At 36.2% G+C, this 25353-nt stretch overlaps 1 protein-coding gene across 3 annotated transcripts in view; it reads left to right on the top strand.

Moving 5' to 3' along the window:
• The first annotated feature begins 813 nt into the window (after window positions 1-813).
• Window positions 814-25353, top strand: part of TOGARAM1 (TOG array regulator of axonemal microtubules 1) — a 1826974-nt gene continuing 1802434 nt past the window's right edge. For all 3 annotated transcript variants that reach the window (XM_044074274.1, XM_044074275.1, XM_044074273.1), the window contains exon 1: window positions 814-3277. In XM_044074274.1, coding sequence (XP_043930209.1) covers window positions 1169-3277 — 2109 coding nt within the window. In that variant the 5' untranslated portion in view covers window positions 814-1168. The remainder of the gene's footprint in view (window positions 3278-25353) is intronic.

Here is a 25353-nt window from a genome sequence, read left to right as displayed (position 1 = left end):
CAAGATCATACCCACAGCATCAACATAGTTACACTTTGCAATATTCGTCTTTTCTTTTTCTTTCATCATACAAATTTGCCTTTTTACCCGAGATCAAACGAACTTTCAGTTGTGGCTGCATTTCCACTACCTAAGGGTGCTCGAGGCCTTGCTTTCTAAATTAATCTATCTCTAGAAGTTAAACTACTTACAACAATTCTGTAACAATTAGCATTCAATCGCGTATTCCACCCATAACGACATAACCTACCCAATTTACAACGAAAAGACGATGTATTACCACAGTACAATACAAAACAAGTAGAACCCAAAATCGCCTGTCAAAAACAAATAGAAAACAGGTGGGGTTTGCGTAACTTCCGGCCAAAAAATGGAAACGTCCGCTGCCGAAAAATCTTCTGACTTTTACATTACTAGTGATGAAAATATAATTCAGTCCATATACTGATGTGCTTTTACAAATACTACATGCTATACACATATGCTATGACAAATCCAAGTACCCTAATTTCAGATTGTACTACACAGATTTTTCTGCGTACCCCTCCTCCCAGTTGCCTGCTCGACAAACGTTAACAAACTATACTTCCCATGATTCTTAGTCCTGTGTTTCTTTCACTTTTGAAGTGGTCTAGGTCGTAGTCTGAAGTAATATAGTGCTTCTGTTTATTTACTATAAGTTATTTACTATGTTTCACCACAACAAGACGGACTTTTAAAGCTTAACCTTTTCTTGTCAGTTGGATTGCATCGATTTTTTAAAATTATCAAAAAGCAACTTATGCAACTCTCAAAATAAATTCACGCATAGTACTACCTAACCTTGGTTTCTATATCAGCTCACTGCATCACCATGGAAGCCTTCGGTTTGTTCACGTGATATCCGTGGTTACGTTTTACTGCCATTTTGATATAAGTTTCTTTTTATTATTTTACACGGTTTGACAATACTTAAAGTTCTAAGTTATGATGTTTAAGAACGTAGCCCAAAACTAGAACCGACGGTCACCGACTGAGAAAACTCAGCTCTTCTAAATCTGATACTAAAAAAAGAGTCTGTATTACGAAAATTAATACTGAGTGGTATAGTGGGTGGGTGACGTCAGAGTGGAAGGTATGAACCCCTGGAGACCAGTGTGTTGCTTTTACAGCTGCCTGATCAAGATCCATGGCAGTATCAGCTGCGGTAGGCACATCCGTTGTCAAGGCTATCCCTAATGATTTTCACTGCAAAAAAAGAAATAGAAAGAGTAGGTGCTCAAACGTTATTGATTGTAGTACAAAATATTCAACGGAAAGTTGCAGCAATGTCCTGAGCAGAGAAACGCGGGGGAGCAGCACCCTTGTTGTACCAGCTGCAGCATTTTCTTGTGGACCCGTTGGTGATTACGGGTGGTCCGGAATTATCGGCAGCAATATTATGGAAGAAGATTATATCCTTCTGAACCTCGATAACTCATTAGATAAAAGTAAGCATGTGGAGGCAGTCAGAGCTCTTCGTTCTCATATGCTTTGTAATGGGGGCAAGGTTATGTATAGGAATCGCAGAGCAGTGTTTGTTGCAGTGGCTCGGATGTTGGAAGCCAGCGGGAACGACAGCAGCAGCAAGGCCGTTTGTATTCAGGTGATTTCTGAAATTTTGCAGAATAATGCCGAGGACGTAAATCAGTTGCGAACAGTGGTACTCCCTGTACTCATCAGTAGTTTGCAGGATGAAAGTCCAATGGTCCGCAAGGAGCTTGTACAGACTTTACACAAGTGTCTCAAGCATGCTGAGAACCCACAGGATGTTTTCCAGGCTCTGATTGACTATGGATTAGAAGCTGAGGATTCGAGTGTGAGAACAGCTACTACTGTTATTTTGCCTATTTTACTAACAAAAGAAACCCTTCGGGTAGACTTATTTGATGTAACTACATCTTTAGTCAAAAAACTGAATGGCAATAATGGTTTAGATGATCCAGTTGTTGCCTTTTCCACTTTGGAGCAGATAAGACAACACGTTGGACAGGATGAATTCGGCTCCTATTTGAAACGATTACCACCATCGCTTAGAAGAGCTCACAGCAGCTACATGGAAATGCACTTTGAGCAGCTTGCCAATATAAATGGAAAAAATCATACAATAAGGTTTGGTAACAATTATGAGATTGGAAGTATTGGACCCACAGTGGCTGCTGCACAGAGAGATGATTCTCCTGATAATTTATTTATTGATTGGTCATACTCTAAGAATAACAGCAATCTAAAATTTCATATAATTCCACAGGAGCTTTACTGCAGGCTTTTGGATCAGAATGATTACAAGCTTCGAACACATGCTGTTGAGGAGCTAAAACATGTAGTTGGTGACTTTAATTTTTCAAATGTGCCTTCGACAAGCTGTGTTGGCTTTATTGGCTTTTTGTGTAATTTGCTGGAAGATTCAAATTTCAAAGTTGTATGTGGTGCTTTAGAAATTCTTAATGTACTGGTTATTGCTCTGAACCGCAATGTTGAAGAGTATCTAAAGCCAATTGTATCTGCTACAGTAAAGGTATTGGGTGACAATAAAGTTGTCACTAAACAAGAATGCATGAAAGTCTTTATGGGGCTGATGAAAACTGTTGGTCCTCAGAAGGTATTGGATTGTTTGTTAGAAAACATAAAACACAAAAACTCCAGTGTGAGAGAAGAGGTTATAAATATTATTATTGCTTCTCTTCTGACATACCCTAGTGAAGATTTTGATTTGGTTAAACTTTGCTTTGCAGTTTCTCCCAGCTTAATTGACAGTAAGCGGAAAGTACGCAATGCAGCTTTGGAAGCTTTTGCTGTGTTTGCGTCTTCTTTAGGGGTAGGCAAACTCCAGCCTATTTTCCAGGCAGTGGATAAAGTAGAACTTCAGGAAAATGTAGATGGGGTTATGAATGCAGTGCATGCCAGGTTAGCTCGAAAAACTCTTCCAAAACTGACACCTCAGGGACTTGTTGAGTATGCAGTACCTGTAACATCATCTGTCCATGGAAGAGGTCAGCAGCTGTACCATGGTGCTGATACAGAATGGTTGCTGGCTAGTGGCCGAACACAAAGTGCACACAGTTATCATGGTGATCAAGAAAATGATTTTCTACAAGGCTTTGGTTTGCAAACTTCTCACACTGATGAACAACTTTCTCACAGAAGAGTGCTTAGTGCAGGGAAAGGAAAAAACAGGTTCCCTTGGGAAAATAACAACATGATAAATGATGGCATACACCAAGCCAGCTGGATAACTAACACAACTCCTGCTGAGCAGGTATGATAGTATTTAATGATTATTTAAAATTAAGTCAGTTGTATGTTAAAAATTATCCATTTCAGTTAAAAGTAATCTTTCTTTTGGGCTGATAATTTACATATTGTACCTCCTTGCTTTGCTTGTGCCCATTGTTTGAACCATCAGTGCTGTGTGCATTTTGACATCTGTTATGTTTGATTGGACATTCTGGCTGTTGCAGGTCTTAAATGGAAGTATAAATGTTGATCGAGCATGGTGCTGTACACTTACAGCGATTGGAGGTATGAGAAAGATTTCAGATTCAGTATTGGTGCGACAGCACATTCATCTTTGGTGCACCAGGCTATGGGTTCTATTCCCATACCAAGTAGATCAGTTGCTAACTCCTCATTGCAGCATAAGGGAGTGTTGCACTCCTAAGTGAGTCATCATTGGATAAGATGTTAAACCAAGGCCCTATCTGCTTGAGTTGACACCTATCAAAAAGAGGAGTCCTTTATTATTAAAATAATAATAATTTACATTTCACGTACATAATTTACATTATATGTCATACATACATTATTTACAATTTCTACACAAAGCAAAATGCCTTCATATTACTATCTCTCAAAAAAGAAAACAGTGGTCATTTCATACTGTCTGCCCCCACTCCAACTTCCATAACAAAACCTTATTTTTTAACATTGTAGTTAAATCGCACCTTTCATTAAACATAATTTCCTTCAGTCTTTGAGTGCAAATCAACCATATTGTACAAAACATTTTTATCAATTTCTTTTACATATTTTATACTTCTGTTCTTATAATATCCAAATTCAATCATGTCCATATTTAATTTTTTTACCTCTGTGAAACCCTCCAAATAGTTCCTATCCATGATCTTCTTCCATAAAGTTTTATTTCTTCTGCACCCTAAAAAAGCATGTTCACTAGTTTCAAATTCATTACAGTAAAGGCAGTTTCTATCCTTTTTACTTTTATAGGGCATATTCACCCTCCTAGGAAATCTTGACATTCCAACATATCTTTACATCTTCCTATTCTTGCCTTAATTGCATTTTTTTTCTTTTTGCAACTCTTTCTATGGATCTATACGAAAATACTTTTCCATAGTATTATTTGTGCCATTGTTTCCTCTCGTTTTCAATCTCGTTACTATTTTCCAAAGTATAATTTTATCTCAATAATTTTTTCTTTCATTATCATGGCATGCTCTTTTTCTTTTAAAATTAAAAAAATTCAACCAGTCCATTTTATATTTCAATCTTAATGTCCATGTTAATAAGGGAATATTCTTGTCCTTTAAACTTTTCAATACTCTATATAAGTGTAAAGTAGGTGTATAAACTATTGGGTTTATTAGACCTAAGCCTCCGTCTTCCTTTTTAACATACAAAACCCCACTTTTAACTGGGTTTAGTCTAGAACCCCAAATAAAAGAAAACATTTTATTATACGCTTCCTTCTCATATATTACAGGAATACTGAAAACACTTGCTAAATAAGCAATTCTAGACAGTAAAAAATATTTAATTAAATATGAGTCAACTTTTAAACGATAATCTGAAAGATTTACAAAGAAGAGAAGCAGTTTTCATTTCTTCTAATTTTTCTTTCCATATCATATCTGTATTTTTTGTTCCCCAAAACTTATTCCAAGTGCTTTTATCTTAGTCATGTTAAATTTAATGCTTCCTATCATACCTTCAAAACTTAATCCTTAACTTTTCTCTTTATTTATGATAAATCCTATTACTTGTATGTATCCCTGTATTACAGGATCATAGGAAGTTACTAGGCAAATGGCCCTCTGGCTGTTACAAGCCTAGCCAAATTCTACCCTTATTTCCACGATCAGCACCTGTTGCCCCATTCCAAGAGGGAAATAGGTGAAACCCCTGGGGTGAGTTTACGATTACCCATCCAGTCATCCAAATTGCGTTTGAAGAGGGCCAGTGAGGTTCTCTTTTTGACATGAAGTGGGAATCTGTTCCAAAGGTGTTGCAACCTCTGGGAGACTAATCTGTTTGTCAAGCAGGCTCTGTTAATATAACATACCAGATGAAGGTCTTTAGAGCTAGTAACCCGTGTACCATTTGACTTATGGTGATGCAGCATTTCCAATAAAGCAGGGTCAGAGATTGCCTTGTATGCAAGGCAATGATTGCCTCTGAGTAGTCTGTATGAGACAGAATAAAGTGATAGTGATTTCAGACTTGTCCGCATAGGACAGATGCTGAAGACCTAGATTTTTTTCTTGTGAGGAACCTTTGTGGTTTCTCCAATTGCTGCAGGTACTTGAAAAGGTACATAACAAAAAGAGCATTGTACTCAATTATTGAGCTGATGAGGGAAAAGTACAGGGAGGTTAAAACTTCTTTTTTTTTCTGGAGGCAATGCCCTTACTTATGAGATGAGCAATATAGAATGCCCTTCTTACCACTGTGGAGACATGGTGTTCAAAGGTGAGGTTGCTGTCAACCTGTGTGCCCAGGTCTCTCACCACTGAGTGCATACTTAAGATGTTGCTGTTGATGTGGCAGTTAGCAGGAACATCGCCTTTACCGAAAGGGATGATAATAAATTTTTTGCATTGAAGTTACGGCCATGACTTTGGGACCAGTCATCTGTTTGTGTAAGACTCTCTTGTAGGACATTGGAGATTCTATAACCGCTCCCAGTTTGCAGTCATCAGCAAACTTTGTCAGCCACAGACCTTTGGTTTTTGTTTGTACTTCAGAGAAATAGATTCCAAACAGTAGAAATCCTAGGACTGATCCCTGTGGAACACAATTGGGTACAGGTCTGCTGTTGGAGGTGGATTCCCCTATTTTGACTATATGGGTTCTATCAGTGAGCCAGTTAGCAACCTGTCTAACGATATAAGGATTGATACCTAGCTGGTTGAGTTTCAGTGGTGCCTTAGTGTGGATAGCGTCAAATGCCTTGGCTAAGTCTAGGTAAGCTGTATGCATAGATTTCTCCTCGTCCACGACCTTGATGACAGTCTCGAAGAAGTCCACCAAGCTCACTTTGACAAATCCAAAATGAGTAGGGTCAAGTGTTTGGAGATTACCTCTATCTTTGTTGATAAGGTCGCTGATGATTTGCTCCATGGCCTTGCAGATAAGGCTAATCAGGCTAACTGGTCTATAGTTCCGGGGTCAGTGGAAGTACCACCTTTGTGCAAGGGAGTAACAGTAATCACTGTACTCATTCTTTTCTTAGCCTTTGCAGCACGAATATCGTCTGCATATGTTAACACAAATTGACATCTTTATCCTTTCATTAGAAATATAACTCATGTTTCCTGTATCTTTATTAACGTGTACTGAAATCACATTAATTACTAAAACAAATATTATACAACTCAGTCGACACCGTTGTCTTATACCTCTCTCAAGCACTATATCTTCTTTTAACCAACCGTTTACTGATGCTTTAACTATATTAAACCTATATGCTGTAATACAAACTTTTTTTTCACTTGTATGCCTCAAATATTTCCCATAATACATTATGCTGAAATTAATCTTAAGCTTTACTTAAGTACTCTATCATTATTTTTACTTGAACATTTCTATATATTATGTGCTAATTCCCTAATTATCTATGACAATTTTTGAACTATTTTTCCTTTTATACCATATGTACACCCATTTATAATTTTACTTACTTTCTCTTCCATTCTTTTTTGTAAAATGTTCATAAATATTTTATAGTCCGTGTTAAATACTATTGGTCTCCAGTTCTGCATCTCATATTTGTCACCTTTTTTTCCATATAACTGTTTACACCACTACACAACTCTTTGTAAAGAAATCATCTAAATATCCATTCATTTAATACTATTAAAAAAACATTTTTTGATCTAATGTCCTATTCTTATGCATCCCATATTCTATTCCATCCAGACCTACTGCCAGTTTTAGGTTAACTACTTTTAATACAGTTTCTAATTCCGCTATCACAATTTTCTTTTCCACATCCTTGTTATCTTTATCAGAAAAAGTACCCACTTTTGTTTTCTTGTTAGTTTTTTATTCTCTGTCCTTTAAAAGATGTTTTAATATATTCTTTTACAATTTCTATGATTTTCTTTTGTGTATTATAGCTAACGTGGCTTTCATTTCTCTGTAGGGCTATTATTCTCTTTAATTATTTTTCTCAAATATGGTGTAATTTCCTCCTTTTCCCCTGCAAAAATAACTGTGTTTATACACTAGATGTTCTCTTTTTATCATTTTTTTTAAATCGTGTAATTCTTGTTCTTTAACCAAAAAAAAATTCATTTTTTTCCTAAACTTTCAACAGTATCATTACTTAAATTCTTTATTTTTTCTCCTTTTGTTTTTTTTTTCATATTAACAACCTTTATAATTCTGTTTAAAGCACAACCACCATTCAAACCACTCCTTTTAAAAGTCTTTCATTTCCAAATGAACTTGCCTTAACTTCATTATATCATCTTTCTCTTTATCATCCCATTTCACCTCATTTATTCTTTTTAACCTCTTCCTTATTATATACTGGGAATTCCCGTTTAGCACAATCCAATTTGCCTGATGATCTGAAAAGCCTGTCATCAGAACAACTTCTGCTATTAATAAACCTGCTGAAATTTAAAAAGAGTCTATTTTATTTTTTTTTCTCCTCTACTGTATGGCCATGTACTTTTATTCCAAATTCTTAATTTCCCATACTTTATAATATCTAACACTACATTAACATTAATGGCTTTCTTTTTCTGCTGTCTTAAATTACAGTTAAATTCTCTTACTATAATTATTTCCATATATATAGCAACATATTGAGTAATGTTACTAATCATCTCTTCTCTCTCTTTGTCACGAGTAGCTTGCAGTAATTCTAAAAATTTGATCTTTTCATTTTACGTAAAGTACTGTTGTTCTACCGACTATAACAAGTGTAATATCTAGAATTTTTCTTGTATGTTTATACAGAATGAGCACCCCAGAACAAGTCTCTCTCCCTAAATTCCAAATTACATTTTCCCACCACACTTTAGTTTGACGTCTCTTCTTGTTAAAAATATGTCTTCTAATATATCACTTTCCTGCTTTTTACACCACTCAAAAATCTATTTTTCTTACTTTTTTAAACTATTAACATTTAGTGCTAAAACTTTGCAAGTAATATTGTCTTATTTCAGTCATATTCACCCTTTCTTTTCTTTTTTCTTTCTTAAACCCTTCTATATTTTTTCTCTCCCACACCCTTTTGCCAGTAGAATTTCTTTTTTGTTTAGCTAAAGTCCATTTTATATCTTCACTATCACTTAAGCCTGACCTTCTTCCTTAACTTTGTCTATATTAAAATTTTCACTCTTTATTTTTGTAATTCTTGCCCTCTGTCTAATGTACTTGTTTTTTCTTGTCCTATTTGCATCTCCAGCATTTCTAACTCTTGTTCTACATGTTCATTCTTTTGACCTTGATCTATTAAAGTCTGTACTATTTCTGACTCTATCTTACATACTTTTTCTTCACATTCTACCCCTAAGTGTCACTTTTGTTACATTTATAACAGCTTGATTTGCAGTTCCTTATGTCATGTTTTGTCTTTTCATATAGAAACATCTTCTTTTAACACAATTATTAAACAAAGCTCTTACCTTGCTTGCTTTAAGTCCTAATGTTGTGATTACTTCATTCCATACCCTGTATCTGTCCAATTCCATATCTTCTTTCTTTTCAGTTCATACCATGAAGCGTCTCTTTCTTTATTTTTAATACTTGTTACTTTATTTTTTTCTTTCCTTTTTACAGCTCTAATCTGCACCATCTCTGCATATGATTTCCCTTTAACTACATACTCTTCTGCTTCTTGAACATCCTCCCCCTTGAATTTAATCCATTAACTCACCACAGAGCATATCTTTATTTCTCTCTGATTCACTCAAATTCACCATGTCCATAAGTAACTCATCCTGCAATCCTCCTAACTGGAGGGTTGTTATAACCCATTCTTGTGTTGCTACCGCTTCATTGAAGAGGTTTTGTTGAAAAATATCCTCCAAATCAATCAAAGACACAACTGCCTTTTCTTCCAAGTTTGCACTCTGCCCTTGAAAAGGCTTGACTTCCTTTTCTGTCTCTGTAACAACACCATCTCTCTCTCTCTCTATCTATCTACAAGGCTCGCCCACCGTTCCTATGGTATTAAACAACTCCAACTCAGCAATCTCCTCTTTCGCATCATGAACTCTACTGGCAACATCATTGTCAGCCATTGTGCAACTCATGACTGACCATTTTTTTTCATTTGTTTTCTGTTTTTTTCCTGCTTCTCTGAGCCGCTAGTGTTCTTGGAACAAAAGCAGGTTGTGTTACACTAAAGGGATCCCTCTGTACAACCCTGACAGAGTAGGGGAAGCTCCCTCATCCCTGGCCAAATTTTTTTCTTCATAGTATAAATACTTCGTGTGTCCCCTGAAAAGAGGCTGCTAGCCTAGTGGGACTAACCCAGTCATCAAAAGATGAATACATTAAAATAATTATAAGATGCTGAGCTTCTAATGGAGTAATGGCACTTGCCTATTATTGCATCTGCTACAACAGTGGCACTTATCCATTGTTTTGGTTGCTATTAGGTTATCTATTCTGTATAGAATGCTTTAATTTTCCCACAACAGTTGTGAAAGCTCTACAGCTTTACTGACCTGGAGAAGGTTCACATTGTTTTGCCATTTGTGAAGTTGTGGTCTCCCTTTGTCTTCCAGGAGATATTATCATCCTCCTCCTCCTTGCAGGCTGAAAATATATAAACAGTGATTCACCTTCCCTAGTTGGACTTCAACTCTAGCAACAACTTTGGAGAGTTAGTGAATAATTTTAAGGTGTTTTGTATGACTAACACTAAAATGCAGTTTGTGTCTTGGCAGTGATTAATGGAATTCAGGTCAATGACAAAATATTGCAGAAAAGAAGTTTTGTTAAAGTTTGCAGCCTTCCTTATAAAGATAAATCTTTCTGATCATGGACTGTACCATTTTCTGTACAAGTGCAATTCTTCATTTTATTCACTTGTTTGTATTTGTACCACAGAGACATTTAAATTAACTAATTCACAGATAGAAATTTTATCTTAATTGTCAAATGCATTCACTTAAATCAATATGCCCACGAAACAGAAGTTATTGCCTTTACAAAGTAGACATAGCTTGTATTGCATGCTAACCAGTGTAGCCAGTCTTTTTTTTTTCATACTACGTAATTTGGTTTTATTGTGAAATACTGTCATTTTTTCTCTTACTGAATTGACTTTTTTGTTCTTATTTAGCTTTAATTCTCCCTTATTGTTTCTGACTTTGGACACCTATATCCCTTTGTCCATGCCTGTTACATACCTTTATTTTCTCCCCAGAATTGCTGTAAGGTAATTGTAATTATAGGTGCGTATATAAGTATGGGGAGTTGAGCTAAATAACTGATGATTATTCTAAGAGTAATAATCATATTGTTTTATAGTGTGAAAGAGAACCTGCCAGTGGGTATCTTATCTGGAGATACTATACTTTATGTTGATACAAAAGGTGCTCTTTAATGCAGTATAGTGTTTAACATGAAATTATTTTACACATGCTCCCATGTGCTTGCACATTCACTGAGTTTGCTAAGCCAGGTAATTTATGGAAGCCTATTTGCTTCTCTCTCCCATCTGTACGGGGCAGAAAAAGTGACCAAATTGACAAACATACCTCCCCTGGCAGAAGAGCAGGACCATCAGATACTTGATCTACTCTCCAGTGGTAGGTTGCCTTGCACCTAAGAACAGTAACTGAAACCTTATTACTGCTTGTAGAACAGGAAGAGGTATGCCCTCTCCTGCTCATTATATCAGTTTCTGTATTATTGTTCTCCTTTGTTAACACAGATTTTCAGTTAAATTAATACTTGTCTAACAAACAGTGCTTCATAACAGTCATTAGCAGCATTTCTGAGAAAAAAGTAGTTAAAAAAAAGTACGACCCAGACCAGATAAAATTAGTATTCATCTAACTCCCATACCCCTAAATTAGGTAAGGCAATAATACAGGGATCCATCCATTTATTCATGACACAGCCATCTTTGTCCCTAAATCTTTGTAAAATCTAGAATAGGGGAATGCTCCAATTCACAAGCCAGGACACTGAGAAGTGTGTTAACACACCAGTAGTGAACACTAAAAGGAGTACAGTGTCAAGATTTTCTTTACTTAATTTTTTTTTTTAATTTAGTTGGGGGATCAGACTGTCTTGCTTTGAGTTTTTGCACTGTACCACTGCTTTCCACACATAAATCCAGTGCTTCAATGCCTCACCGTCAAGACTTGTAGGGTGAGTTTTTTTCCTTTTAAACAATACATCACACTTGCAAATTGGAGTATGCACTGTAAAGCATTCATTGAGATTTATTGCCAATATGTATTTAATGGCCATAACATAACCATTTGTCAATGTTTAAATAAATTTCAACATGACATCCATAGGATACTACTTCAGCAACTAAGTTAGCTAATTTTCATACCACTCAAAAGTTAATTTTGCACTTGCTGTATAAAAAAAATTCTGTACATTGAGAAAATGTAGTAGCATAGCTGAGGATGCTATTTAAGAGGAATAGGTAGAAAGTAATTTCAGAGCAAAAATTTTGAAACTTACTAATGTTATAAACTTGTTCAAGATAGTAAACCCAGGTTTATAACTTTCACCAACTGTAATAGTTTCACCTAGTACTTGAATCATGCTCATAATTACTTTAACTCATTACTGTGTCAGAGTTTTCCAGATTCATACTAAAATTATGTCTTTAAATGTAAGAATAATACTTGGTATTTGGCAGAAGACAGTTATACATTAAATAGTGCAAACCTTATCATTTTCTGTTGTGAGCTATGCAATGTTCATTTCATACATACCCAGTAACATACGTTTTATAAGTATAGTAAGGTACTCAGTAGTGAACAATGCAAATATTACACATTCTTTGTCTGAAGTCTGATGCTTTTTCCATTAGGTATGCAGTAAAATTTGTACAGTGCAATCCCTCCATGTTTTATTGCTCAGTAAAGCAGAGACTGAAATTGTGAAGTACAAGGTAAAATGGTTGAAATGATATTGGGATGATCTGGCGAAAGTATAAGGATCAGCAAATACTGTCTTTATGGTTTCATCTGGGGGGGCAGCAGTAAAGCAGGATGCAAGCTGGGGCACTGGGAGGAAAGAGCAGTCAACAGCAGGGTTATACTGTTGATTTAGAAATGTGAATTTGAAAACCTGGAGTTTAAGTGGGGAGAGGCCAAGGATATACCCAGAGGGAGAAGATTAAGAGCAGTAAAAGAATTAAATGCAAAGGAATTTCAAGATCGGGATCTGCAGTAGAAATAAGGTAGGGGGTGCAGTTTGGGCAAGAACTGAGGTCGAAATCAGTGGTAATCTAGTAGGGGAAACAAAGCCTAGTGAATATCTTTTTGGTCCTCTAAGATCAGAAGTTGTGGTAGCTGACAAAATAAATCCTGTTTTCTTCTTTAGTTTAGCAGTCTTACCAAACCTAAGTCCCGCACACACTCCAGCTATATCATTACAAGACTAAACAAATAACTATTTTGTGGGGAGTGGGGCCTACCGCAGTGGAGAAAATTAGTGACAAGTTGGCCAAGATGAATGGAGAATGACAATGTTGAGAGATGAGTAAATAAATAATATTGATTTGCATTTAAAATTAGCTAGTATGATTATATTTTTAACAAGAGACCCGAGTTATTTTGGAAAATGTGTGTATGGGATTTGATGAATTTCACAACATGCTTAATAGATATCTGAGAAATAAGAACTTAGAGTAGCAACATTTTATATCTTTTGAAACCACCTGTTTGTTGGCAGTTACTTTGAATTTCTTATTTCACTCCGAACTTCTCAGAGTACTGGCAAGGCCAGAATATTTTAACTGATGTAAAAGTACAGTTGTGTAAAATCTTACAGTAATGGTAGATGTCCTTACATTCACTGCAGTAGTATTCAAAACATATAGGTTCCCCCTGCCCAACATCCGGTCAGTCTACTAAAGTCTCCTGTTATTTTAAAGGTACACCAAACGTCACCAAATGCTCCCTGCATAACGTAGGGCATAAAGGTGACATTTAGGCCTACCTAAAACAGAACAGACTGCCCCAGGAGGAACACCAGTCCAAGGAACCCAAGTGGTAATGTGTACATCCAGGAAGGTAAAGGAGTAGGGGGATGGAGCGAGGGAGCAAGTACTGCAGCAGTGAAGGCAAGGACATCTACTGTTATGGTAAGATTTTACACAACTGTACTATGCCCTTACACTCACTGCTGCAGTATTCAAACATACGGGAGAGTGCTAAAGCTCAAGAGGAAACTTGGGAGGAGGAAGGGGCAGAAGAGTACCCTAAAAAGCCACAATGAACTGAACTACCAAAACCAGCCCTAGCTCTAGAGATACAATCCAGCTTGTAGTGCTTGGTAAAGTCATGCAATATGCACAGAAGTCCAGATAGCTGCTTCAAGAATAGAATTAGTATCTGAATCTTTGAAAAAAGCATGAGAAGAAGCCACAGCTCTTGTAGAATGAGCCATAATTGAAAAAATGCCATGAAATGTGTAACAAAAAGAAATAGCCTTGGAAATCAAATAAGAAAAGGTTTGCTTGGATATAGCAAGTCCCAAAGATCTAGGATGAAAATAAACAAATAACTGATTAGACTTTCTAATAGCTTTGGTCGTATCCAAATAAACCCTAAGTTGCCTATCCATGTCCAAAGTATGCACCCTCTCACTGTCCGTTTGCTGAGAGGGAAAGAAAAATAGGCAGATTAATAGACTGATTAAATGATAGCTCATTAACCACATTTGGCATAAAAGAAGGATTAGTGTACAAGGATACTCTGTCCTCATAAAAAATCAGAAAAGGAGGACAAGCCATAAGGGCCTGCAACTCCGACACCTGTCTGGCAGAAGTAAGCACCAACAAAAGAACAGTTTTTCAGGAACAATATTGCAAGGAAGCTGAAGCAGCGGGCTGAAAAGAAGCCTGTGTCAACTTTTCCAAAACAAAGTTAAGATCCCAGCGAGGAGGAACAGGCTTCCTGAGAGGTCTAATATTAAGGATGCCTTTAAGAAACTGTTTCACCTCAAATCTAGCAGCTAAAGGAGGAGAAAAAAGACAGACAAGCAGAGACAGTTGATAGGTGGGCCTTAACAGAAAAATAGGCCAAACCAGCATTGAGCAACTCACACAAATAAGAGAAAACCGAAGGAGCATTCACAGTAAGGGAAAACCAAAGGAGCATCCACAGTAAGTGGGTCCAGGTTATGAGAGAGACACCAAAAAGAAAACCTCTTCCATTTGTATAAGTAGAATTTCCTTGTCATAGGTTTCCTGGCCTCCTGCAGGACTTGCACCATATTCTCAGAAAAAAGATGTCTATGAGGAATCAAAATCCTATCACCCACAGTGTCAGTTGAAGCATGGACAGGTGGGATGGATAAAAGATCCCTTGCCTTATGTGAGTAGGTCCACCCTGTGAGGTAACCTGTGATGATTACTCCTACTAGATGCAGAAGAAGAGGCAACCAGTGCTATTGCGACCAAAAGGGAGTCACCAACAAGATTTTGGGAGCATCCTGTTGAATTTTGAACAGGATCGTCAGAATGAGAGGAAGTTTAGAGAGTGCATAAAGAAACATCCCCTTCCAAGATAATGAGAAGATAATGAGAGGGTGTCCACCTTCTATACCAGAGAACCTGGGACTCTGGCAGAAAACAGAAGAAGTTGTCTGTTCAGAGGGGAGGCAAAATGATCCACTGGTGGATATTGTCCAGAAACACATCCATGTGAAGCATCCATTTGTGGGAGTGAATTAAGGACCTGCTCAGAGTGTCTGCCACAGTGTTCTGACTGGAAGGGATATAAACTGCCTGAAGTTTCACTTGGCACTTGACAGCAATATCCCATACCAAAAGTGCCAACCAGCAAAGAATATAAGATCTCGTTTCTCCCTGCTTGTTGATATAACACATCACTGTGGTGTTGTCTATGAAAATGTTGAGAGGCCCAGGAGAAAGAAGAGACTGAAAAGCCTGTAGAGCCAGCAGAAGAGTTCTCAACTCTTTGACATTGATGTGCTCCTGTTGACAAGGCGATCACACCCCCTGTACCTTTAGGGAGCCAAAAGTTGCCCCCCATCCCATGTCTGAAGTGTCTGTGAACAATTCCAAAGAGGGAAGGGGGGTGAAAAGGGATCCCGGGATTCAGAGACAACTGCTGAATCCACCAGTGAAGTTCCTGTCTGAGACAAGGAAGAAGAGGAACTACACATTCTAGAGGATGAGCATGTTGAAATCACACTGGTTTCAGAAACCACTGAAACTTTCTCATGTTAAGTTTGCGCAGAGGCAGCATTGGAATTGCGGATGCCATGAAACCCAGAACTCTCAGAAGCTCCCTGGCAATAATGAAAGCCAGAGGAAGAAGAGTGTCAAAGAAAGAAATAAGAGTTAAGGCCTTTGGAGGGGGCAGGGATGCAAGAATTGGCACGGTCTGAAATCTGCAACCCAGAAAAACATGATCCTGAAAAGGAGTCGGAGAAGACTTTTTGAAATTGGCAGTGAACCCCAGGCTCTGAAAAAGGGAGATGGCTAAATGAAGATTTTGCAAAAGGGTCTCTGGAGAGGATGCCTGAATCAACAGGTCATCCAAATAAGGGAAAAATTGGATCCCTTGAAGCCTTCAAAAAGCAACCTCAGGAGCAAGGCATTTGTTGAACACCCTTGGGGCAGTAGAAAGACCAGAGGGCAAAGCAGAGAACTGAAAATGCCAGGAAGCAACAGAAAAACTTCCTGAAAAGAGGATGGATAGGAATATGAAGATAAGCATCCTTGAGATCCAGAGACACTATATAGGCCTGAGGGAGCAACAGAGGAAACCAAATTTGAAAGGACAACATCCAAAAGGAAGGTACCTTTAGAAAAGTGTTTAGATGAGAGAGGTCTAGAATAGGTCTCCAAGTGCCCTCTTTTCTGGGCACTAGAAACAGTCTGAAGTAGAACTCTTTCTCCCTTTGGGACACAGGCACCTCTTGAATAGTACACAACACAACCTTCACCCTCTTCAATTATTCAAACTACAACTGGAATCCAAATGCTTTCTTTACTGCTTTATAGAATAAATAAAGACCATGTAGTAAAAAACAGAAAGAATTTATTCTAGCGAGGTGCTAGAATAAATTATTTCTGTTTTTTTTACTATGTGGTCTTTATTTATTCTATAAAGCAGTAAAGAAAGCATTTGGATTGCAGTTGTGGTTCGACCTCTTGAATAGTACCCTGAGACAAGAGATCTTGAAGAACCTCTGATAAAAAGTGAAGTTCTTCCTGAGAAGGTTGAGGAATGCCCATAAAAGGAGGGTGGGATTTCTACACCATGAAGTACCTTTGATGAATGATTGACAGAACCAAATAATCTTTTGTGATCTGAAGCCAAACAAGAAGAGAAAGAGAAAGGCAAAGAGAAAGCCGAATGTGGCTGGGAAGAGACAGATAGTTACCCAGCCACTGATTTGTCAAGAAAGGAAGGATTTGGAGTCCCCGAAAACTGAGTAGTCTTAGCATGAGGAACCCGCTTGCCACTCTTCTTACCGTTACTAAAAGGACAAGATTGCCTATGAACAAAGGCAGGCTTAGCGGAATAGTTTCTCTGAAATGTAGGCACAGGAGAAACAAACACATGTTTAAGTTCCAATAAGGCCTTGCCCTTATCCTGAAGGGACTTAAACCAGCAGCCGCTTCCCCAAACCAAAGTTTAGAATCCAGAGGACTATCCATCAACTTAGCTTTAATATCATCAAGTAGAGGTTGAAGCCTTAGCCAAGAATACCTCTTCATAACTGAACCAAAAAACAGCATCCCTAGTAGAGGAGGCATCCACCACATCATAACTACATTTAATAGAATGACGAACGACTTAAAAGGAAGTCCCTAACAAGAAAAGAACAGAAGTTTTACCCTCAGAATCTGGAAAATCAGAAATAAGTTGACAGGCCTGAGAAAGAAGTGCCAACACATACCCAGACATATGGATCTGATAATTAATACCCCTAAAAGGTAGGGTAGCAGAAGTGTAAACCTTTTTACCCAGCCTGTCCATAATTCTGCTGTCCTTGTCAGAAGGCAATAACTCTGGTGAGGGAAGTAATTGAGACAGCTTATAAGAGGTTACAGACAGTACCAAGGGGTTAGCAGTAGGACATTTATATAAAAAAACAACAATCTTCAGGAACCCTATAAAACCTGTCAGGCTTCTTGGGAGCAGGGGGGGGGGGAGAATCGGGTATATGAGAAACATTGAAAAAGCATCCAGTAAAGCTGCCAAAACAGGAGGAACAGCCGCAAGTTTAGGAGATTCTAACTGCAGCAACTCATAGTACCTCTTATGTATATCAGACCCTCGAGCACAATCCCACTGGAAAAAATCCATCATCCTAGAGTGTGTGCCCCCAAAGGAAATTTCCTCCGAAGGTACATCAGGACTAATAGATTCCTCTTCTGACCCATAGTCCAAAGGAGAAGGAATATGAATAGAATAAGTCAGGGATTTGTCAGCAGAAACCAACTCATCCTCAAAAGAATCTTGGTCTCTAGGCCTTCTAAGAGGAGTAGAGGACCAAGGAGGAACAGGAACTGAAACCCCATGAGGAGGCTTTAAGGACATTAAGGTAGAAAATAACCCTTGAGTAAAAGCTTGCCACTCACTTTGAGGATTCCTAGAAGCAGAAGAAACATGTTTCATTTGTTCCTTTTTTAAGGGAACATCCTAATAAGGCTCAGAACCAGAAAGACAGTTGGGAACCGTAGCAGGAACTTCTTCCTCAACCAAAAATTGAGGAATTCCCCTAGGCCCTTTGGGAAAAAAACTCAGCCATGCTCCCCTCTGAACATCGGAGAAGGATGCCTGCAAAGCCTCTTTGGACATGCTGTGCCAGCTGGATCCTCACCGGCCTCCAATACTGTTGCGGCACAGAAATCTGACAACACAGCTGGTCGAGCCTCTTGGTTTGTAACGACCTTGGGACAAATACCTGGCAGAGGATGGACAGCGGAAGATTCTGGTCATACCTTTTTCACCTTCTTCCCTAACAGTTGTCCCTCTGTGCGGGAGATAACTTCCACTGTATCTTTAGCTAGTAGCTTAAGACACTGGTTCTCAAGATACAAGGAAAGGGAAGAAAATATACTGTGAAGGGTTTTCAGGACAAATGCCTAACAAATAGAACAAGATACATGGTCATAAGAAGCACATAGGCAAAAAGGCACTTATCATGGTGGTCTCTATGGGGAATCTGTCTCCCATACTGGCATTTATCCTTCCTGGATGACATTAACGCAAAGGAACACAAAAACAAGAAAAAAATAAAATCCTCAATGGGACACGTATCTTGCAAGTACAGTAAACAGGTGGTTAGTCACTGGAGAATGAAAATACATTCAGCTGGCAGAAAATGGATACAGGTAAACAGACCGGTGTAAAAGATGGGTCTTTATCATATGTTTGAAGTTTTATAACTTTGAACATTAAAATATTGAATTTAAATGTTCGAAGTTATAAAACTTCGAACATATGTAAAAAAAAAAAAAAAAACCCAAAACTAACGGCTGTAGGCAGGGGGGCAAGCCCCCCAAACCCCCCACTCTTTAAATATACCAACTCCGAGACCGCACTACAGTGCAGTAAGGGAAATCTTCCTTTTACCGCACTATAGTGTGGTCTCACTAGTCAGGTAAGTTCCATTAGGTTTTTTTTTTTTTTTTTATTATATGTTCGATGTTTGAAACTTCGAGCATTTAAATTCGATTATTTAACGTTCGAAGTTTTCAAACTTCGAACATATACTATAGACCCGTAAAAGATAAGTTCAGACTGTTGGCAAAGAAGTTCTGTTTTTGGTAGGCCTGAACATCACCTTTTTATGCCCTATGTTACACAGGGAGCATTTGGTGATGTTTAGCGTACCTTTAAAATAACAGAAGTCTTTAGCAGACTGGCCGGACTTTGGGCTTCTTTGGCAGGGGGAACCCCATATGTTTTGAATACTGCAGCAGTGAATGTAAGGACATCATTCAGCATTAGAATATGTAGTTCTTACACCTTTTCCTTTTTTCTCTATTTAATTTGTGTCTTTTTGTTGTTGTACTGCATAAATAGTAAGCAGTCTGGCTGCATCTCTGTCTCTCTCCCTCCCCAGCCCTTTCCCAGTATTTTGTTAATAAGGATCCGCAAGGAATACAGCCTGAAAGCTGCAGCAGCTACTGCATAGTACAGTACAGGAGCAAGTAATTGTCTTATTTGCTGATATGGTGATGTAATAGGTGTGTAGAAGCATGTAATTATCTTATTTGCTGATATAGTGATGTAATATGTATGTGTGTGTGTGTGTGTGTGTGTATGTATGTATGTATATATATATATATATATATATATATATATATATATATATATATATATATATATATATATATATATACATACATACATACACACACACGTGTTTGTGTGTTTTTATATATATATATATATATATATATATATATATATATATATATTTATATAAATATATATTTTATATATATATATATATATATATATATATATATATATACATATGGGTCCCCTACGAAAGACCGAAAATCCACAAGACCGACACCCATAATCCTGATACCAAATACCCGAAAGACTAGAAGACCGTCGGGCCACAAGTGCGAATTTCAAAATCGCCAACAATCAACACACATACACACATTGTCCCCCCCAAACCCAAACAAATAATCCTACACTATAGTTAAACAAGTGGGCAAGGCCCCCTGCACCCCCCACACCCCCACTTTAATATTCTAACTCCGAGATCGCACAAACACACACACAAGGCAAACTCACACCCACACATTACAGTCCCACACACACACATTACAGTCCCACACACACACACACACCACACACTAACAAACACACTTACACACAGATACTTACCTGAACTGCAACACCAGAAGAGCTAACTCAATATCCCTTAACATCGGGATTTTGAATTTCGCGCTTCTGGTCTTTCGGTAATGTGGGGTATCGGGTTTTTGGTCTCTGTAATTTGGGCATCGGGATTCTGAGCGTTTATTTCGTAGGGGACCTATATATATATATATATACATATTATATATATATATATATATATATTTTTTTTTTTTTGTATGTGTATATACATATATGCACATGCACATATCTTTTTCAGTAATTTTGTATGTTTTTCAGCACTGTTAAAATCCAGTAAGCATGTGTGGAGTCTTTGAAAATGAAAGATTTAGATTAGCTTCAGAAAACTTTCCCCTTAACACCTGTGGCTCTCTACTTTGTCAATGTTTTCATTTTTTGTGTTGTTATGGAGTTTTAAAATATACTTCCCCAGTACAGTAGACAGTAGGCAACCCAGTGAGATCGATAAACGTGCATCAGCCCACTGTGACTCAGGTTCGATGCTGCAAGTAGGCTGTAGGCATTGGCCTAATATTAGTCCAGAGCCTAAGCTGCAAGGAGTGACCAGAGCTCACTTTTGAGTTTAGGGTTAAGGTAGTAACCATTCTTAGTGCTACATGTAGTATGCTAGAAGTGACCCTTGTGTACTCCTGCATGTAGTTACTCAAATTGTGTCTTGTACTTAGACTGCATGCAGTGACCAGGCTCGCATATGTACTTAGTTGTCAGATGGGTGACCTGTAGTCACTCTTTTCATAGCCTGCAGGCATTGACCCATTCTCATTCCAGCTTATAGTCTTTATGTAATGCTTCACACTCTGTCTTGTTTATACAGCTTGCAAGTTGTAACTCTGGATCATTGTGGCATGTAGTCTGCAGGTAATTGAGCCATGTAGGCTGTAGGCATTTATCCATGCTTGCTTTTACATATAGTTAGTCTTAATCTCTTGAAGCATGACAATTTAGTATTTGAGGACTGGCATTTAATTTTAGTATTTGAGTTGGTCTTGGATAATCCCTGAAAATGATCCTGTTTGTCTATTGCTCATACCAGTTGACAAATGAGTAAAGTTACAAAAAATATATAGATGTACAAAAACTGTGTAAACTATGTTTGAAATTTTGTCTCTGTGCACATATTTTACCAATAAATTAAATAAATAAATAATAATTCAGAAGGGAAGAATTCTAATAGTCGAATATATTACAATGGATTTTTTATTTTCTTAAAACTCTGTTTTTATTAAAGGTAACATCATTAAAAATAATACAAATAAAGTGAAACATTTTAAAATAATTTCTAACATAAAACAGCACATCAAAACATTGAGATAAATGTTCAAAACATTTTCAAATGAAGGAATCCCAACATAAACAACTTTAGCAGACCTTAAATCATGTCAGTTAACATGTATATCAAAAATGAAAAGAGAAAAAATTATATAATGAAAGTATCTTCAATCAATTCAATTTTTAACTTTGGAGTAAAGTAGCAAAACTTTTATGTGTAATGGATGCAGTAGAATAGACCAGGTGAACACACAAATAGTGTATTTGGAATCCATGGAATCCAAATGAAGAGATTTGTGCTTGTAACAAGACCAGATTGCATTATGAAATTGCCTGAGAAGTTAGGCTCAAATGTGTCGTGCAAGGTCTTTGTGTGTTTAAATTTCCTAACAGAGTTAAGCCAGGGGATCAGCTTTCTCACGAACTGGTCTCTTTGTTTAACATAACCTGTATATCTCTTTTTTTTTTTTTTTTTTCAAAACAGGTTTATTGTTTTAACATATAAGAGAAATATCATAACAATTTTATACAAGTAATTAAAAATAGGTATTATTATAATATTCAACAAAACAACTAAAGTATTTACAAAGACATCCACTACAATCAGATCAATTAATTAAACTAAAATACCATGTTATTGAAATTAAATTTTTTTTAACAAATTTTGTAAATTATCCCATACAATATAATAAGATGTTTTTCTATTTGTTCTTGTCCTAATTGTGTTTATTTCCATATGGCACACTATATTCATAGGTTCATAGGTTCATACTAGGCTATCTGCCCGAGGGCATTTATAAGCCTAGCCCATTGTTTTGTGGCTTACGCCACCCCTTTAGTATGGGGAACTATACCCATTATTTTGCTGTGCCTCTGTCGAGCAGTGACATAACATTTTTAAATTCATTGAACGAAGGAGGTGTATCTGAAATCCAATTTCTAGTTATTATTTTCCTAGCCACTGCTAGAATAGACCATAACAAGGGAAGCTTAACCTTTTTAACACTTTGAGGTACAGGTGTGTTGAATAATATAAGAGATTTAGAAATAATGAAATTATCTGTAAACAGAGCCTGCAAAAATTCATTAATTGACTTCCAGTATTCTTTCAATTTTATACAGTCATAAAACATATGAGCCCAGTCAGCATTAATTTCTACATTACATCTCTTACATAGATTATCTTTATTATTTATTTTATTCATCATCAAAGGTGTATAAAAAGATCTATGTAAAAATTTCCATGTATAAAGGCTCCAGACAATGGAAGACGTAGTTCTATAAGCAGATTCCAATATATATTGTTTATCTTGTTGATTTGGTGGGTCCCCATTAATAGAAGTGAAATAATTCCAGTATGAATCTATACTGTAAAAAGTTTCTTGTCTGATAATTTTATGTATGTATGAAAGTTTACCTTTATCAGAAACTTTATGTTGTAAATTTAATATCAAGTAATCAATCAGTGTTGGAATAGATTCTTTAACTGTTATAGACATTAGATCTATTTTATTAATGAGATGTTGTCTAAAGGTCTGAACCTCTAACCAGCAAGTTTCTCTTAGATCAAATTCTTGTTTTAAGAAATCTAGATTTTTAACTTTATTATCAGATATCAACTGATACCAGTTCTTTAGATCATTATCTATAGTTAAATGAGTTCCTTCAGAAGTAGATGACAAAAGCATACCCTGAGTATACATTATAGGGAATACAATAAAATTCCATTCCCTATACTTAGGGTGCATGAATATAAAGTTACGATAACTAATAATAATATTTAATGGGTAACAAACCATATGTTTAGGTGTAATAGGTGAAGTACAAAATTCCTTTAGTAACCATAACATGGAGTTATTTACAATCATATTTTTATGTGTTAAGGATATTTTCATGAAGTGCATACTAATTAGCTCCCAATAATCTTTCCATTTTGTGACATATGACTGATCTATTAATAAAGTAATAACTTTTACAATAGAAGAGAGTATATAAATTAAAGTCTGGAAAAGAAATACCCCCTTGAGACCAGCTATTAGTATGTTTCTTTAATGCAATCCTAGGTCTATTAGGTGCCCATAGGAAATTTAACATTAGTGTATTCAGTTTCTTGATAATTATTTTTGTAGGTGGAAGTATTATTGATTGTATTAAGTATAAAATCTTGGGGAATATTATCATTTTAATAATTGTAAGTCTCTCCTCCATAGTAAAAACATATTATTCCAGGTATTAAAAGATTTTGTATATTAAGAAAACAGGTATTATAATTATTATATATAATAGATTTAATATCTTTAGATAGTATTATACCTAAATAAGTTATCTGACCTGAATTGGGTACATATTTAGTAAAATCACTAATGAGAATATTTTTTCGTGTATATATAGGTAGTATTTTAGTTTTTCTTCATTGAATATTAAACCAGAAATACTTTTAAAATTCATCATTTTATCAAATAGAGACTGCATAGAAGAATTAGATCCTGCTGATGTAATTAGAACATCATCTGCAAAAAGTTGAATTTTGGATGTTGTATTTTCATCTATTTCAAAACCCTCTATGTCAGTACTGTTTCTGATCAAATTAGCCCAAGGCTCCATTACTAAAGTGAATAATAGTGGAGAAAGTGGACATCCTTGTTTTGTACCTTTAAGAATGGGTATTTTTTGTGAAACATATGTTCCTACCTTAATATAAGCCAACGTTCCTTTGTATAAATGCTCAATTAGATTTACAAATGCATCTGAGAAGTTTGTGCACTTCATTAAGGTAAACAGATAGTCCTAACTTACTGAATCAAATGCTGAGCTTATATCAAGACTAATAAGTGTTAAATCTTTCTTTTTCCTATTTGCAAAATCTATTAATGTTAAAGTTCTTCTTATATTATCAAAAGTATTTCTATTTACAATGAAGCCTGTCTGATCTGTATCTATAATGCCGGGAATGATTGTCTTCAATCTATCAGCAAAGATACTCATAAACATTTTATAATCAACATTAAGTAATGAGATGGGCCAATATGAAGAACATCTAGTTGGATCTTTATTAGGTTTCAAAATTGACGAAATAAATGTATATTGCCAAGATGGGGGGGTTATTAACTCAGATTGGGCCAAAATAAAAACCTTATGTATTAATGAATATGTACTTTTAGAAAGGATTTTATATATCTCTGGTATAATACCATCATTACCCGGTGCTTTGTTTGATTTAAGCTTATTTATTTGTGTAATAACTTCTGTATATGAAATACTCTTGTCCAATAGTTTAATCTGTTGTTTATTAAGCTTTTTATTCATGTTTGTGGTTATAAACTCCTTTATTTTATCTTTAGGTTCCATGTTAATGTTATTATGGTTAATTTTGTGAAAGTGATTTCTAAATTCATCTAGTATTTCTGGTATACTAGAAACATTCTTCTTTTCCTTAGAGAAAAGATTTCTTTGATATGGTTTTGTTTATTCAACCTTTTTGTTTTATTTTTAAGTCTATGTAAGTATTTGGGGCTTATTGAATAAGACAAAACTTGTATTCTCTAAAGTTATTTTAACTTTATGAGTTAAAATTTCTTTGTATTTCTCATTTAGTTTGTTTATTTCTTCAATAACTTTCTTGTCCATAATATTTTCTTTATTATTATGTTTATAATAGTCTAATTTACTTTGAATATCTAACAATTCCTTATCCCAAGATTTCCTTTTATTATTATACCATCTGATACTTTGTCCATATAGATATGATTTTAAGGCATCC

This window comes from Protopterus annectens, chromosome 6.part0 (genome assembly GCF_019279795.1).
Source record: "Protopterus annectens isolate FY-2018-M chromosome 6.part0, PAN1.0, whole genome shotgun sequence".
Classification (NCBI taxonomy): domain Eukaryota; kingdom Metazoa; phylum Chordata; order Ceratodontiformes; family Protopteridae; genus Protopterus; species Protopterus annectens.
The sequence above is the reverse complement of the archived record's forward strand: the minus strand, read 5'-3'. Positions and strand labels throughout refer to the sequence as shown.